At 52.8% G+C, this 15484-nt stretch overlaps 6 protein-coding genes across 6 annotated transcripts; 3 read left to right on the top strand and 3 right to left on the bottom strand.

Moving 5' to 3' along the window:
* The first annotated feature begins 344 nt into the window (after nt 1–344).
* On the top strand, nt 345–2334 carry CC1G_05423 (protein kinase activator Mob2). Its single transcript, XM_001835409.2, has 5 exons — nt 345–748; nt 867–1339; nt 1413–1634; nt 1699–1810; nt 1876–2334. The coding sequence occupies exons 1-5, from the start codon at nt 726–728 to the stop codon at nt 2069–2071; spliced, it is 1026 nt and encodes a 341-aa protein (XP_001835461.2). The 5' UTR covers nt 345–725; the 3' UTR covers nt 2072–2334.
* A 32-nt stretch (nt 2335–2366) lies between these two features.
* CC1G_14945 (phosphopantothenoylcysteine decarboxylase) lies at nt 2367–3305 on the bottom strand (the record flags this gene model as incomplete). The annotated part of the gene is made up of 2 exons (XM_002910568.1): nt 2367–2807; nt 2898–3305. The coding sequence occupies 2 exons, from the start codon at nt 3303–3305 to the stop codon at nt 2367–2369; spliced, it is 849 nt and encodes a 282-aa protein (XP_002910614.1).
* Nucleotides 3306–3626: 321 nt separating this feature from the next.
* CC1G_14944 (hypothetical protein) lies at nt 3627–7531 on the bottom strand (the record flags this gene model as incomplete). The annotated part of the gene is made up of 4 exons (XM_002910567.1): nt 3627–3813; nt 3876–4495; nt 4551–6792; nt 6831–7531. The coding sequence occupies 4 exons, from the start codon at nt 7529–7531 to the stop codon at nt 3627–3629; spliced, it is 3750 nt and encodes a 1249-aa protein (XP_002910613.1).
* An 857-nt stretch (nt 7532–8388) lies between these two features.
* Nucleotides 8389–9823, top strand: CC1G_05421 (other/AUR protein kinase; the record flags this gene model as incomplete). The annotated part of the gene is made up of 4 exons (XM_001835407.1): nt 8389–8831; nt 8891–9540; nt 9597–9676; nt 9731–9823. The coding sequence occupies 4 exons, from the start codon at nt 8389–8391 to the stop codon at nt 9821–9823; spliced, it is 1266 nt and encodes a 421-aa protein (XP_001835459.1).
* Nucleotides 9824–10859: 1036 nt separating this feature from the next.
* Nucleotides 10860–12586, top strand: CC1G_05420 (hypothetical protein; the record flags this gene model as incomplete). Its single annotated transcript, XM_001835406.2, has 9 exons — nt 10860–10974; nt 11065–11087; nt 11242–11408; nt 11500–11535; nt 11596–11669; nt 11799–11992; nt 12103–12234; nt 12308–12397; nt 12479–12586. The coding sequence occupies 9 exons, from the start codon at nt 10860–10862 to the stop codon at nt 12584–12586; spliced, it is 939 nt and encodes a 312-aa protein (XP_001835458.2).
* Nucleotides 12587–13188: 602 nt separating this feature from the next.
* Nucleotides 13189–15343, bottom strand: CC1G_05419 (hypothetical protein; the record flags this gene model as incomplete). Its single annotated transcript, XM_001835405.2, has 4 exons — nt 13189–14619; nt 14678–14840; nt 14880–15022; nt 15086–15343. 4 exons carry the CDS (start codon nt 15341–15343, stop codon nt 13189–13191), a joined length of 1995 nt encoding a protein of 664 aa, XP_001835457.2.
* Between the last annotated feature and the right edge of the window lie 141 nt (nt 15344–15484).

Raw genomic sequence — 15484 nt, 5'->3', positions numbered from 1 at the left:
CATCGAGTTACGAGTTATGAGGAGCTTTTGGCATTTATTAAGGACGACAGGTCGTCCGTTGAACTACCTGGATGCATCCTTTGCGAGTGTACACCCTCGAGACAAGCTGTAATTTGCAGCTAGTGCTGCAGGCCTGCAGGGTCCAACCAAAGAGCACAGTGATCTCGCACTGACAGGGGCAAGGGGCGCGCCAAGCCCGCCGCCACCGTCGGCTAAGGGCGGGAAGGGCGGCGATCACGCTTCTTCATCACGAGCAGCACGTGGCGGAAAAATATGGGCAACCAGCATCTGGCATCTGGCAACCCCGCTTCGCGTTCTTCCGCGTTCCTAGCTCTTCTCGTCTTCTTCCTCTTCCACGCAAATCTTTCGTCTCGTTTCGTTCGAGCTTCCCTCTTTCTTTCTTTGATTGGTTGTACATATTCGTTTCCCTTGATCATATTCCTGGAGGGGGTTTCGTTCATACGTTGAACGGTTTGCTGCTCTCGCGCTTTGGGTTGTCCCAGGTTCCGTGGAGAACAAGGTCCTCTAATACGCCAACGCCAACGCTAAGCGCCGCGGACGCACGCTAGTATACAGTAACCCGACCGAGCAAGAGGGTGCTTGCATTCGTCGACCTCAGGCCCACCCCATCATCATCTGCATCATCACTCGCATCCAGATTCTACCCTTGTCCAAACACGGAGCTGTAGTCTCGTCTCAAGGCGTTCTCTCCCATCTAAACCATAATGTCCTTCTTCAATTCCATCGGGTGAGCATCTATCCTCGTTGTCGAGCTCTCCAACGAACCAGCAACTGATGGATCAACCACTCCCTTCCCTCCCCTTCTCCCTTTCCCATCCCATCCCACTCCTAATCAACCCCATCAGCCGAATGGCAGGCCGCGGAAGCAAGAACACCGCCGCATCCTCCACGACCAACTCCAAACGCTCGCCAACGCCCAACTCCGCCGCATCCACCGACCCCAATCACCTCCAAGCCCAATCGCAGTACCAACGCAGTGGTCCACCGAGCCCGCGGATATCGCCTTCGTCGTCGCAGCAGTACCTCTCCGGGACGGTCACGGGTGCCAGCAACGGCGCTGGAGCGTACACGAGGAGTAGGAGTTCAAGTAGCGCTAATCGCCGGGGGAGCGAGGACGCTGGTGGAGATGTAGACGAGTTTGGTCGACCGAGGGGGAATAGTGTTAGCGCTGCCGAGGAGAGGAAGAAGGAGAAAGAAAAGGAGAAGCCGTTGTATATGTGTAGCCCGTTCGTCGAGGCTGCGCTTGTCAAGGGCAACTTTAGGACGATTGTGATGTTGCCCAAGTATGTGGATATTATGGAGTGGGTTGCTGTTAACAGTGCGTCTTTTTCTTCTTCTCTCTCTCTTGCTCTCTGACTGGCGAGTGCTAATCGCCACTTCTTGATATGTAGTTTTCGACTTTTACACCAACCTCAACGAGTTCTATGGTGTGATATCCGAAGTGTGCACGGCGTCGTCGTGTCCGACGATGTCTGCCTCCTCCTCCCTATCCTACACGTGGATCAACCAAGACAGGAAGAGCGTGCATCTACCAGCGCCTACGTACATCGATTATGTCATGACCTGGGTACAGAACCTCATCGATGACGAGGCGGTCTTCCCAACCAAGAGTGGTGAGTGCTCTGCACTAGGTTGGCCAGAGATGAACAGAGTATTGACGGTTGACGTTCCATGTAGGCCACGACTTCCCGCCCAATTTCCCGTCCTTGATCAAGCACGTATACCGCCAGCTCCTTCGCGTCTTTGCGCACATCTACCACGGGCATTTCCATCACATCTTGCATCTGAGGTTCGTCACATCCTTCAGATCTTTTCCTCTCCCCCTCACATCGCTAACGCACCACGGTCTTGTAGATCGGAACCCCACTTCAACTCACTCTTTGCTCACTTCTTGGCGTTTGGACGGGAGTATGATTTGTTAGAGGTGAAGGATGTCAAGGGCTCGTCGGGGGGTGAGAGTAACGGAAAGGGAGGGGGAGGAGTGACCGGTGAAGTTGGCGTTGGGCTGTTGTGGGAGAGGTGGAGGGAGATGGGGATTCTGGATGGATAGGTGGAGGGAGTTGACGTTGGATGTTGATAGTCGGGCGTCGACGGGAGTGGATAGTCCTGGGTTGATACTTGGGAAGTTGATGCTCAGGAGTTCAAAACCCCGCCAATGACTGCATTGGATGGATTGATTAGACTTTTTTAGACGATGGATCGTGGATTCGGATTCAGGAATCGGGATTCATCTTGTAAGAATGGGATTATGTATTTGTATTAGTATAATTATTGTTTTTAGGTGAATCTGGTATTCGACGTCTTTCCTTCCTTCGTCACCTTTCTCTTCCGACTCGCCGTGGGTGTTATGATACTTCGACTTTGGGGTTGTCTGGCAGCACGGTCTGCTCTCCCTTCCCCTCTCCCTCCCCAGCCTTCTTCACCAGCCCAAATTTCTCCACTACCAACCCAACAATATCCCTCCACTCCGTCATTGCACCCATCCCCACATCCCCACACGCCAACTTCTTCCCAATCGGTCCTACGACTGTATACCCAACAACCTCTTGCACAATCCTCAAATGCTCCTTCGTCAACGGGTGCTCGTACATGAGCGTGTTCATAGCCGGGAAGACGAATGTGGGTGTTGAGGGAGAGAGGGCGCGGAGAAGGGAGGTGACCGTGTTGTCGCAGATTCCTGAAGCGATTTTGGCGAGGGTGTTGGCTGAGCAGGGGGCGATTAGGACTGTGTCTGCCCATCGTCGGAGTTCGATGTGGAGGATTGGAGAGCTGAGTGTGTAGTTTGGCTGTACGTATGTCCAGTCATTAGCTCGAGTCCCTAAATCAAGCGACGCGAGGGAGGATAAGAGAAGTAAAAGTAGAAGTTATAGACGTACATCCCATTCATCTTCATCACTCCACACATTCACGCCTAACCGCACCTCCACATCCTCTCTATCAAAAAACGTCAAAGCGGGTTTGGTGGTTAGAACTTGCACCGCTACGTTTGGGTAGGATAAGAGCTCGGAGATGATGAGGGGCGCTTTGATGGATGCTACGCTGCCGGTTGTGATTAGTAGGATGTGGGTGTGGTTGGGTTTGCGGTTGAGGGAGGCTGTGAATGGGGGTTTTGGTTTCGGGTTTGGGTTTGGATTCGGGTTTGGACTATTCGTTTGATGGGTTGGGCTTGGGTGGGTTGTAGACCCGGCATTGGAGGAAGTTGGGTTGGAGGAAGAAGAGCACGTGCACGTCGGACAATGGTGCGCTATCCTTGAAGATGAAGCATCAGATGTAGAAGGAGACATGGTCCCGGTATTCCAGGGTCGTGGTGGTTGGAGAGGAAGGAGGCGGCGTCCTCGAAGCGGAGTATTTCCTTTTTGGATTTGTGATATGGGGTTTGATGATGACGTGATGGATCAGATCCGATCCGAGCCCCTATTCGAATGTGCCTCCCGATAACGACAGCCTGAATCCTGAAGAAGCTCAGTGAAGTTGCATGTTGTGGGGGAGAAGATACTCATTTTAGTTGGAGATGCACCAGGCTAGGCGACACGGGCACGAGAAATACACGGGATATTATGCAATACAAAAGTTCAAGAAAAGAAAAAGAAAAAGACATCGAAAACTCAAATTCCATGATGAACAAAAGGAACCCAACGATGGAACGGCCTTCCTTGTTCCCTTAACGCCTTCACAGCAAGGTGCAGTGCGTACGCCGCATCAGTGATGTCTGGCGGGGCCGCAGTACCGTGACGGAAGAGATGGCGATAAAAAGCATCAGCCACGATCGGGCCATCCTCGTCGTGAATTACCCTACATTCCAAAGAGTACAAGTCAGTCAATGCTCGAGGCAAATAAATCAGGATCCTACTCACCACATGGTAGCAACCACGCTTCGGAAACCCGCAAACTGCATCGTGGCAGCCAGAGTGAGAGACTCGTCCGGACGCGCCTCATCACCCATCGCAGTCTCGCACGCGCTCAAGTAAGCAAGAGCACCCGTCGAAGTCTGGCAATTCCGAATCAACGACGACATCGTCAAGCGCCCTTCGCTGAGTAGCAGACAACTGTCAAGCGCGTTCGATAGATTCTGCTTGCCATGGCATCCGAAATGGACGATCGTTGCAGTGCTGATGTCGTCCAGAATGGATGTTTTTCCAGACGTTGCCGCCTTTGACCCAATGCGGGCGACCAAACGATCCTTTTCTGGGATGCGCGACTCGATCTTCTCGAGTTCTTTCCTGGTGGCTGGAAGGCCCGATGCCCCCAAATGATGCCCTTCCGGTTCGATAGCAACAAGCATCTTGAAGTCGGGATTGGGCTCTGGTGGTGGTGCGATGAGGTCTTGCGGAGTAGAGCAGTAGGAAGACACGACATAGTCGAATAGGCAGTTGGATTCCTGAGAAGGAGAGGTAGGGTAGATTCCAGCGGCATGGATAGGAAGGAAGGCGAAAAGGCCCGTTGGGCACCACCAGATCCTACGCGGGTTGGTGGTCTACTGACCAGTTAGCAATCGACTAGCTGCGTGTACCATCCGAGAATACGCTTACCTTTTCCAATCCTAGTGCAGAAATAACGGGCTCGCCTACATTCTCCCAAAGTGCACTCAGGACAACTCGAAATTTGTCTTGGATCGTTCGACTCTTGCTGGAGCGGGGTCTGCAGGCACGGTCCTCTTCTCCAGAAAGGTCATCGGACTCATCACCATCGGTTCGCCCAACCCCTCCCGCCAGACTCCGAACCGTGGCCACCAAAAGTTTCAAAAGGTTGAAGTCGGTGAATATTTCAATGCGACTAAGACTGCCATCCTCCTTGAGGATGAGCGCATAGGATCCGAATGCACTGGCATTCAGAAAAACAACAGGTCCTTTGCGCGCTGCGTTTTTGAGGACATCGGGCGAAGGAGGGAGCAGGAAATCGTGAAAGCCGTCCTTGGTTCGAATCGTCGCGATGATTTCTTCTCTTTTCCGAGAAAGAAGGTACGGACGAAGTGACGGGGTGCTCTCGACCGGAACAAGGTCGGCTTGTGGGTGTTGTTGGGTCTCGATTTGCAGTTGGTGTGTGACCGTTCGGAATTCGGATGCAAGATCCGGATGGAGGGCATCCAGGCGGTCGAATGAAGCCCGGAATTGAAGAGCCTGAGACCAAAACACAGATCGGGAGGTGGAGAGAAACCAGAGCGCCGTCTCGAGTTCTCTTAGATTGATTGCACAATGAACTGCGTCCTTTGACAAATCTTTCGCGTGGACAAGGACATTCTGGCGTTGTTGGAGCGTGAGGTCGAGAGAGGCTAGGAGGGGGAGGAGAGACACGCCGTGTGCATAAGCCTTCAATGCGGTCTCGTGACGATTAAATTCGAGGCAGGTTGAGCTCCATAACTTGGCGTGGTTCATCTTGTCCAAAAGCAATGCGTTATGGCACTGAGCCCCAGCTTCAAGAAGCTCAAACATCTCCTCGAGAGCATCGTTATCCCCCAGAGCCTTGTGCTTCGCTTTGAGAAGCAGCACATGGCCGATGATGGTCTTCAACAAACCAGGATGATTGAACACGGGGCGACTGGATTCCGTTTCGTCCCCAGGAGAGCGGCAAAGCAATACCTCTCGGGAATGGATAATCGCCTGCTCCAGGTCGCTGAAATTCGAGTCTCGTTTGCTGACGAAGCGAATATACAGGGCGAGGGCCAGATTTTGACGTGAGGCGGTACGGTCGGCATGCCCTGGACGGAAGAGGGAAACTGCTTCCTCGTTGAGGGATATGCATTCCTCGAGATCTTTGAAGTCTCCTGTGTTCCTGAAGCGAATGAGCAGGGTGTGGGCCAGGTTGTGAAGTGAGCCGGCACGGCCAGGATGGCCAGGACGTTGGAGGGAAAGTACTTCCTTGTGGAAGTCAACACATTCGTCGATGTCTTCGAGTCGGGACTCGCCTTCACTCTCGAAGCGAGCCAGCAAGGCGTTTGCCAGGTTGGTGAGCAACGAGGCGCGGCTGGGATGGCCAGGAGGGCAGAGATTGAGTCCTTCGCGCTGCAGGTTGATGCACATCGCCAGGTCCTCGAAGTCGCCTTTGTTCCTGAAGCGAGCCATCAGGGCGCTTGCCAAGCGGTTTAGTGAGGCGGCGCGGTTGGGATGCCCTGGAGGACAGAGAGAAAGCGCCTCCCTGTAAAGGACAATACACTCCTCCAGATCTTCTAAGGCCCCTTTGTTCTCGAAGCGAGTCAACAGCGCACCCGCCAGGCTGCTGAGCGAGCTGGTGCGATGGGGATGCCCTGGAGAAAAAAGAGCGAGTGCTTCCCTGTGTAAGGAAATACACTCCGCGAGGTCTCCCAAGTCCCCTTTGTTCTCGAAGCGGGCTGAGACGGCATCCGCCAGGTTGGTGAGCGACTTGCCGCGGCTGGGATGTCCCGGAGGAAATAAAACCAGCGCCTGCCTATGAAACGAAATACATCTGTCCAGGTCTTCGAGGTCGCCTTTGCTCTGGAAGCGGGCAAAAAGGGCGCTTGCCAGGTTGTCGAGCGACCCGGCGTGTTTGGGGTGTTCCGGAGGACGGAGAGAAAGTGCTTCCTTGTTGAAGTGGATGCACATCTCCAGGTCTTCCGCGTCGCCTTTGCGTTTGAAGCGAGTATACAGGGCGCACGCCAGGTTGTTGAGCGACTCGGCGCGGGCGGGATGACCCAGAGGGCGAAGAGAAAGCGCTTCCTTGTGAAGGTTAACACCCTTCTCCAGGTCTTTGAGGTCGCCTTTGTTGTCAAATCGAACAAGGAGGGCGGTCGCCAGGTTGTTAAGTGATACTGAGCGGCTGGGATGTGAAGACGAAGAGAATGATCTTCCTCGTACAAGTCGATGCACTCTTCAAGGTCTTTCAAGTCGCCCTTGCTCTCGAAGCGAGCTAGAAGGGCGCTCGCCAGGCTGTTGAGCGCGCTGTAGCGATGGCGATGCCCTGGAGAAAATAGAGTGAGCGCCTCTCTGTGTAAGGAAATGCACTCCACCAGGTCTCCCAGGTCTCCTTTGATCTCGAATCGGGTTGAGAGAGCATTCCCCAGGCTGGTAAGGGACAGGGCGCGGTCGGGATGTTCGGGAGGAGGCAAAGCCAGCGCCTGCCTATGAAAGGAGATGCACCTGGCCAGGCTTTTGAGGTCGCCTTTGTTCCTGAAGCGAATCAAGAGGGTAGTAGCCAGGTTATAGAGGAACCGGGCGCGGCCTGGATGTCCCGGAGGACGAAGTGAAAGTGCTTCCTCGTGAAGGCCAATACCCTTCGCCAGGTCTGGGAAATTGCCTTGGTTCTCAAAGCGAACAGTCAGGGCGCACGCTAGGGTACTGAGCGCGAGAGCGCGGTCTGGATGCCCCGGAGGACGAAGTGAAAGTGCTTCCTCCCGGAGGCTGATACACCTGTCGAGGTCATCGAAGTCGCCCTCGTTCCCAAACCGAGTTAACACGGTTTCGGCCAATTCGTCGAGCACGTCGGCGCGATTGGGATGGTGCGGAGGTAAGCTATCGAGTGCCGCCCTGAGGAAGGAAATGTACCCTGGCAGGTCCATGGTGGGAGACATAGTTACCCTGCGACGGCCATGGAAGAGGGTCGTCTTATAACCCACACTCCAGATCTTGTTATCGTTGGGCCATCTGCGCTCTATCATCCTATTTTGGACTGTTTTGTACCGCATCCTGGCCCATTATGGTGAAAGTAAAGATGGGTAGTGGGCGATGCTGGGGCACCGTGTTCTTGGACCCACCAATCCAAGTTCAGTCTACCCGGTAATTCAGCGAGTCCTTCTCGACGGTGTTAAGGCGATTGAGAGCTATAAAGAAGACAGTTGGTTGACAGATCGACATGTGCATTCGATACTTATAGATGTGCATAGCAGATGGCGGTGGAGGTTGGGGTGGAAGGCGCGTCGACTGTGCGCGACCTCTGCCTCTCATTTGCCTCTGTTTGTCTATGGCTTCTCTTTATTTGCCTATGCCTTTAGATTGCGCGTATGCTGTGTGCTCGATCCCTTCCCCCCTCGTATCTATAATCTAATAATATACAAACCACATGTCTTATTAGATAGGAAGGATACACAGGACACCCACTGTAGGCTCCACATCATCAACACAATCTCCCATGTTTGTCAAGGCTCTGCCGTGAGTCCCTGTCGCGGCCACGTGCTCGGCGCGTGACGAAGTCGAACATATCCCGTTTTCGGAAGTCGCCGTTGAACCACGACCTCCACCTGCCGCCCAACCGTGGCCAACGTCGTTCCCCACCTGTTCCTCCAGACCCATTCTTACTCTAATATCTCAACCGTGAGAGTCTAATACCCATGTTCGTCCCAAATCCCCTTCCAAATGGTGGCAGCAATCCTAACAAAACTGGTTTAGACGGTTTATCTCTTGTACAGCGGCAGCAAAAATGACTACAGCATCGATAAACTCTGTGACACGGCAAATCGCCGCTCTCGAGATTTCCAACAAGAAACAAGGAGGAGGGATTAGCAGCTCCTCATCGTCATCATCTTCCTTCCGACCAGGACACACGAAGCAACCCAGCGGCACGAACGTAGCAAAACTTCTCACTAAATTCAGCGCTCCCAATCCCTACACCAACTCGTCTAAACCGACCGCTTCGTCCTCATTGCGAAACCTAAACCAAAACCAGGCTTCTGGAACCTCGTCGTCGTCGTCGTCGTCGTCGTCGTCGCAGCAATCGTCCAAGTCGTCCTCGAGAAGCCAGACCACGCAGCCGCTTGATATCGGAAGCTATGACGGGGGTTTGGAAACCGAGAACGAGAAGCGAGGGGAGAAAGTGTACGGCGAAGCCGCTCAAGACCTCGCATTAGACTCTAGCGTCAATGGGTACGTCGCCCCTTCTCCCCCCAACTAAACAAATGCTCATCGACCCATATTCAACGCAGGAAAAACCCCACCCGCGAATGGACGCTGCACGACTTTGAAATGGGGCGTCCCCTGGGCAAAGGCAAATTCGGGCGCGTCTACATGGTCCGCACCAAATGCGAACCGCGGTACATCCTCGCCCTCAAAACCCTCTACAAATCCGAGATCGTCCAGTCCCGCGTCGAGAAGCAGATCCGTCGTGAAATTGAAATCCAGCAGAACTTGCGACACCCGAACGTACTCCGGTTGTATGGCTACTTCCACGACGAGAAGCGTATCTTTTTGATGTTGGAGTTTGCTGGGAAGGGAGAGTTGTACAAGCAATTGTCCAAGTATGGTCATTTCTCGGAGCGGAGGAGTGCGAGGTATATCTATCAGATGGCGGATGCGTTGATTTATCTGCATAGCAAGCACGTTATTCATCGGGATATCAAGCCGGAGAACTTGCTGCTTGGGATTAATGGCGAGCTGAAGATTGGAGATTTTGGGTGGAGTGTGCATGCGCCGGGGAATAGGAGGATGACGCTGTGTGGGACGTTGGATTATTTGCCGCCGGAGATGGTGGAGGGGAAGGAGCATAGTGAGCGGGTGGATTATTGGGCGCTGGGTGTTCTCACTTATGAGTTCTTGGTTGGTGCTCCGCCGTTTGAAGATAAGAACAGTGTGAATAGTACGTGGCCGTTTATCTCCTTTGTCGTCTAGTTCTAACCTCCCCTCTCTCTCTAGATACCTATCGCCGTATTGCGAGAGTCGATCTCAAGTTCCCTTCCTACCTCTCTCCTGAAGTCAAGGACCTCATTGCCAAGGTGCGTTTATACTGCCAATAAGTTGAAGGTGATTTTGCTTACCGGCTTATACAGCTCCTGCAACACGACCCTTCCAAACGTCTTGCTCTGACCGAAGTCATCCGTCATCCCTGGCTCATCAAGCACCGCGCTATCCCGACCTCATAACCATGCCGTTCCCAACTTCATAACCGTGCCATCCCAACTTCATCATCACCCGTTCCGTAACTTTAAACACGCCGTCTATGGCCACCTCGACGTCTCCGACATCCACATTTCACCCTAGCTTGATGCGCTTTGGATACGCAACGCAACTGTCCGTAGGCAAATGCTCGCCTCGGATTTCGGATCACGGCTCTCGTTTCGACGTTCAACAACTGCTCTCCTCCTCGATGCATCACACCCTATTTATTGTTCTGGACTTGTCTTCTATCCATTTTCCAGATCGCGATTTCATTGACCTCTTCATTTCCTTTCATCTCATTTTTCTCTCACTTTCATTTTCCTTACTCCACGATTTCACCCTTGGATGCCTGAGCTACCTCCCGCGTTCTCCTTCGAGAGTGTTGTAAACTATACCGTTATATACGTGCATGCGAATGTGCTGTTGCTGAGCGCTGAGTATCAGTGCTGAGTGCTACTGCTACGTGCCGCTGGAATACATCATCGGACTACGACGGAGGACCAATCGGGTGTCTAAAAGTCAAATTGAGGAAGCTAGTTGGAGTTTCCTGCTCTTCTTCGGACTCGACACTCAACTTGCGTTCGCGGGCTTCAACTGACCATGGGGGCTCAAACGTTCAGCGTTGCCTAGCGTTGCACGGCTATGCCAAGCGGGGATATCACGACGACGGCGATATCACGAGCAATCCCGTCGTCCGTCAAAAAGGCCCGACGAGAGCAGCACGTCATTCAATTTCCAGGCTTTTCCATTCGACGTCGACGTTGTTGAGAGGTGACCACCACCATCGTCTTCTCACCGCCTGCCTATCTGCTCGTTTCTGAGAGTTCTGGAGAGACTAGAACGCACAACATAGACGCGTTGACGCGCTGATACAACACAGCTCTATACAACCCGCCCTCGTACCCTCCTACAACCAACCAGAAGCCCGATTACAACCAGACAACCAAGCGCTTGATACAACCAGAAGCCGATCCAGCTAGACGGTTAATACCGCCAGACCACCACCAAGAGAAATCAAGAATGGGTGCAGCACTCTCCCTCGTCTCACAATCCCTACCTCCCAAATCCAAGTTCAGCGTTGAGGATATACCTGATCTGACGGGGAAGGTTGTTATTGTTACTGGTGCTAATTCCGGTGAGTGATTAGACAACAGCGTTCGGCGTTTGGACTGCTGGCTGACTGACCGGTTTCTCGCGCGCTGGTGGGTTTGTGGGGGATGGATAGGTGTTGGGAAGGAGACTGCGAAGGTGAGTTGTCCAGGATGGGATGCGTCGTTTAGGTCGAGGGCTGACCAGAGTATCCTTCTAACGTCTACCACTATACTCCATTCTGAACTTCCTGCAACACCGCCCTGCGCACCATGTACCCTACAACCCCCTCCTACGCCTACGCGCCGAACAGGCTCTCTTATCGCGTAACGCCAAAGTCTACCTCGCAGGCCGGAGTCAAGAAAAGGTCGAACGCGCCATTCAAGAGTTGAAGCAAGAAACTGGCAAGGAGGGCATTTTCCTCCATTTGGATCTGGGTGATTTGAAGTCTGTGAAGAAGGCTGCGGAGGAGTTTATTTCGTGCGTCAATCTAGCTCCTCTATATCCATGTCTCCTTGGTGGGAGTCGCAATGCTGAGTACTGACCGTTGTTTATGGTTTTTGTCGTACAGGAAAGAGAAGGAACTGCATATTTTGTTTAACAACGCGTATGTCGAATGGGTGCATCATTGGCAGGGCGGCTATTGATGTTCATGGGCTATTTATAGTGGCGTTATGACTCCCCCTATTGATATGGTCACGACTCAAGGATATGACCTTCAGTTTGGAACGAACGTTCTAGGTGAGTACTCTTACTCTACCATGTCTACCTCTTGTCTATTGGGACGCGCCTCGCGTTTCGCACCTCCACCATAGTCACGATGACCTCCACGCGAGATGTACTGACACACTCCCCTCCTCCCTCCACCAGGCCACTTCTACTTAACAAAACTCCTCTATTCCACCCTCCTTTCCACCGTCAAGTCGTCACCGGATTGGAAACCCCGCGTCGTCCATACGGCGTCCGTTGCGTCTCTATTTGGAGAGTTGAACTTTAATACGTTCAAGGATGGACCTGCCAGGAGGAAGTCGTTTTCGGTTATTCTGTATGCGCAGAGTAAACTTGTACGTCCTTCCGTTGCCTGCCTCTGTTCTAAGCGAACGTACCTTCCCGGCGAACGAGCGCCACCATCTGAATCAGAGGATAATGGCTGACTTGATTGGGGTGCATACAGGGAAACGTCATCATCGCCAACGAGTTTGCGAAGCGGTATGGAGATCAGGGTGTTATTTCCTGCTCTTGTAACCCCGGGAACCTCAAGACGGAGTTGACGAGATACACGCCATCCATCGCTACTGCTTTAATGGTATGTAGCGTCTTAGCTCTCTTTTCATCCCTACATCGAATGGAGCTGATGTGTCGTTGGTTGATACTACTAGAATGCGTTCGTGCTGTATCCAGCGCCTTATGGTGCTCTAACGCAGCTGTGGGCTGGAACGTCTGAGGAGGGGTTGAAGATGAACGGGAAGGTACGTCGAGCAAATTCCTCTTGTTTGTGGGGTCATACTGTGGATCAGGAAGCTAAAACTGTTCTTTCTTTGTGCGTTTAGTATCTTGTTCCGTGGGCGAGATACGGTACACCTAACCCCTTGGCGCTCGATGAGAAACTTGGAGAGGATTTGTGGAATTGGCTTGAAGAGCAGGTACAGGACGTGTAACCTGTATTGTAACACTCCCCTCCTTGGGGACAATGGTAACCCCGGGATGGGTTCCTTGGAAAAGAATCGCTGTTATCGATGGGCTGCTCGACCCCCAAACTTCTGAAACACGGGGCTTGAAGCTGGGAGACAGTCACGTCTGAAACAGGTCCACTATGGCCACTCCTGGACGCACCTATTCGATCAGCAAGGAGACTAAACTTTTCATCCAGCTATGCCATAAGGATCAGTATTAGAGTTTCTCGTATTTATTCTGAAGTATCCGGTGTTACACTCACCTGCCCGCTTTCGATCCCACTCTTGACAATTCTCATTATATTCTTGACCACCTGCTGAAGATAAGGCAGGAATTCAATGTGTCGGCCCAGCGCCTGTTCTAGCCCAGGGTTCTCCAGTAACGCGTCTTCCAGGTTTGCAACGAGATTCTCGACTTCCTTGAGTAAGTCAGTGTCAGCCGTCATTTGAGCTATGGTGTGTTCATCGACACATCTAAGATGAACTTGATGGTCGATCCCTGAGGAAGAAAATGGGTAAGACGCTAAGGAACTCTCATGAGTGGAGCTACTGACCTTGCTTCAAGGCATCGAGGATCTCGGTGAGGCCTATGATAGCCCTCTGATCAGGTAGTTGGTCACTTCCTGAGAAGAAACGAACAGCTCTGGGGGGCATCTCGTCGGGTCTCCCAGAAAATCGAGAAGGGACTTGTGGTAGAGCGTCATCATCCTGACATCTATGAGAGAGTTTAGGTCATAGAATGCTCTACTGAGACCACCGTGTGGGAAGCCTAGAGTATGCTCAAAGGCTTCCACCGTCGTTTTATGCAGCGAGGGGCTCCAATTCTCCCTTGCGACCTTGGACCAGATGGGGGGCCGCATACGAACGACGCAGAGGACCAACTTGACTATCGCTTGCGGGTGGACGTCGGCGTCGTCGCTGTTCTCTTCGTACTCCTTCTGTGCCTTGGTAAGCATGGCGGTGTACAGGTTGTCGAGGGTCTTGAATGGGTTCTTGGTCTTGCCAGTTGTTGAAGTTCCCCATTTCAAGACTAATTCGAGTCGTTTCACCGGGTCCGCCCTGGGTTCGCTGATGTATTTCAATGCTGTGGAGGGGTAGATGAATTGGCCGGAGGACGCAGACACCAATCTCCGGATATCCGATGCAGGTGGCCAGCCGTCAGGCAGATGTGCCCTGTTAGGGTGCTTGTCCCAAATCTGAGCGAATTCGGCCCTGACGTATTTCTCGATATCGGCGTCTGTCTCATACTTTGCGTCGTTGATATTGATGGCTTCGAGGTGTCCTTTGAAAAGGTGTTCTAGTGCGAACCGAGCTGCGGGTTCGGGACGGCTGGAGATGGTGATGAGGATGGGGAATGGTACGTCGGTGTTGACGAGGACTTCGTGAATGCTTTCTACAACCTCCCGTTGGTTGTCCTCCCCGATGCATTCGTCGAGTCCATCGATGTTGATCTGTTTCCCGCGGATCATCTCCTCTGAGACACCGCTGCGGAGAGCCTCTTGAACGGGCTCCAACAAGCATTGGCGCATCTGAACTCGCAAACTCCGTCCATGGACCACCATTTCGTCCTTCGCGAAAGCGTCCAGTATGAAAGGCCGAAGGCAAGGAACGTTGACGACAAGTCCGTAGGCCAGGGTGGCCACCAATTTACCCGTGTTGTTTCTAGCTTCGGAGGTGGACCAGAAGAAGTAGCTTGCAGCAAGGTTACCTCGTTCGTGGGCGTGTTGGGACGCTGTGCGCATGATGGCGGTTTTTCCAGAGCCGGCAGACCCAGCGAGGAAGATCACCTCGCAATGACTTCCTCCAAACTCTTTGGATCGCTCCGAGAGCCTTCGTAGTAGATACCCCCGCGTCCCCTCAGCACACTTGGTAACTGGTTGTTTGGGATCTAAGCCGTCCCAGGTGGCAGCGGTAGCGGTCGAGGCGCCCAGGCGGTTCTGAAGTCCCTGGTAGCGCTCGAGGCGGCTGTTGACGTCGATATCAGAGATCTTTGCACTGTCGTAAATGCCTATCCCAATCTAGTTTTCGGGGGGTGAGCAAGCAGAGTAGATCCGTTTTTATCTGAAGTTTCCTCACCAGAAGCCTCATCATTGCGTTGCTGAGCTTTGCGTCGATTTCACGAACGAGTTGGTCGATGTCGCCGACTTTGGTGAACGCCTCGATTGTGGAGAGGTCCTTGACTCCCAGACTGTCGAATGCAGAGGTTAATTCCCTTGGGGGGTGGGCAAATGAGCAAAAGCTTAAATATTAATAGCAGCACTTCGTCGCCACTATTTACCTGGATAAATCTTCCAGCATCGACTTGAGGCGTTCATTGAGTGGTGATGACTGCTGTCCATCGGCGGCACTCTGAAGTATCTGTTGAAGACTCTTGACGTGTGATTCCAAGCGCTCGAGCGCTTCACGATTGGCTTGGACAGCCTGAGTAAACTGTCAGCTACGGTTTACAGGGGGAAAAAGGCTGGTCCTCGCAACGCGATGTACCTCTGCTTTGTCGATTAGGCACCGCAGTAGCGATAGTGGTCCTTTGATAGGTACAGGGAGCCCATCCGAAACTTCGATGAGGAGGTCCAGGCCGGTTTTCAGGCCGTTATATAGACGGGTTGCTAGCACCTTGCTCCGCGATCCTTTGTCCTTAGTTTTATCCTTTTCGGATTCGCTGGATTTGGGCTCTTTACGAGCAAAGAGCTTTGGACGACGCCGCCGTGTCGACTGTGCATTACTTGAGTCACCATTAGGCATCTGGTGGGCGAACCATCAGTACTGCGATACAGGTTGTTGGGACAGTACTTACTGCTTACTGTATGTTTGGGGAGAAGGGAAACGATGACAAGTGCGTGGAAGCACCACTTATAAGGGTGTGTATGATGGCAGTACCAAAGG

Source organism: Coprinopsis cinerea, assembly GCF_000182895.1.
Source record: "Coprinopsis cinerea okayama7#130 chromosome 8 map unlocalized cont3.8, whole genome shotgun sequence".
In the NCBI taxonomy this organism is placed as follows: domain Eukaryota; kingdom Fungi; phylum Basidiomycota; class Agaricomycetes; order Agaricales; family Psathyrellaceae; genus Coprinopsis; species Coprinopsis cinerea.
This window is presented reverse-complemented; position numbering and strand designations above follow the sequence as displayed.

Coding starts and splice junctions, on each gene's coding strand:
- CC1G_05423 (XM_001835409.2), top strand. CDS start 726: ATGTCCTTCTTCAATTCCATCGG. Junction 1,635..1,698: donor GGTCTTCCCAACCAAGAGTG/GTGAGTGCTCTG, acceptor CGTTCCATGTAG/GCCACGACTTCCCGCCCAAT. Junction 1,811..1,875: donor CATCACATCTTGCATCTGAG/GTTCGTCACATC, acceptor ACGGTCTTGTAG/ATCGGAACCCCACTTCAACT.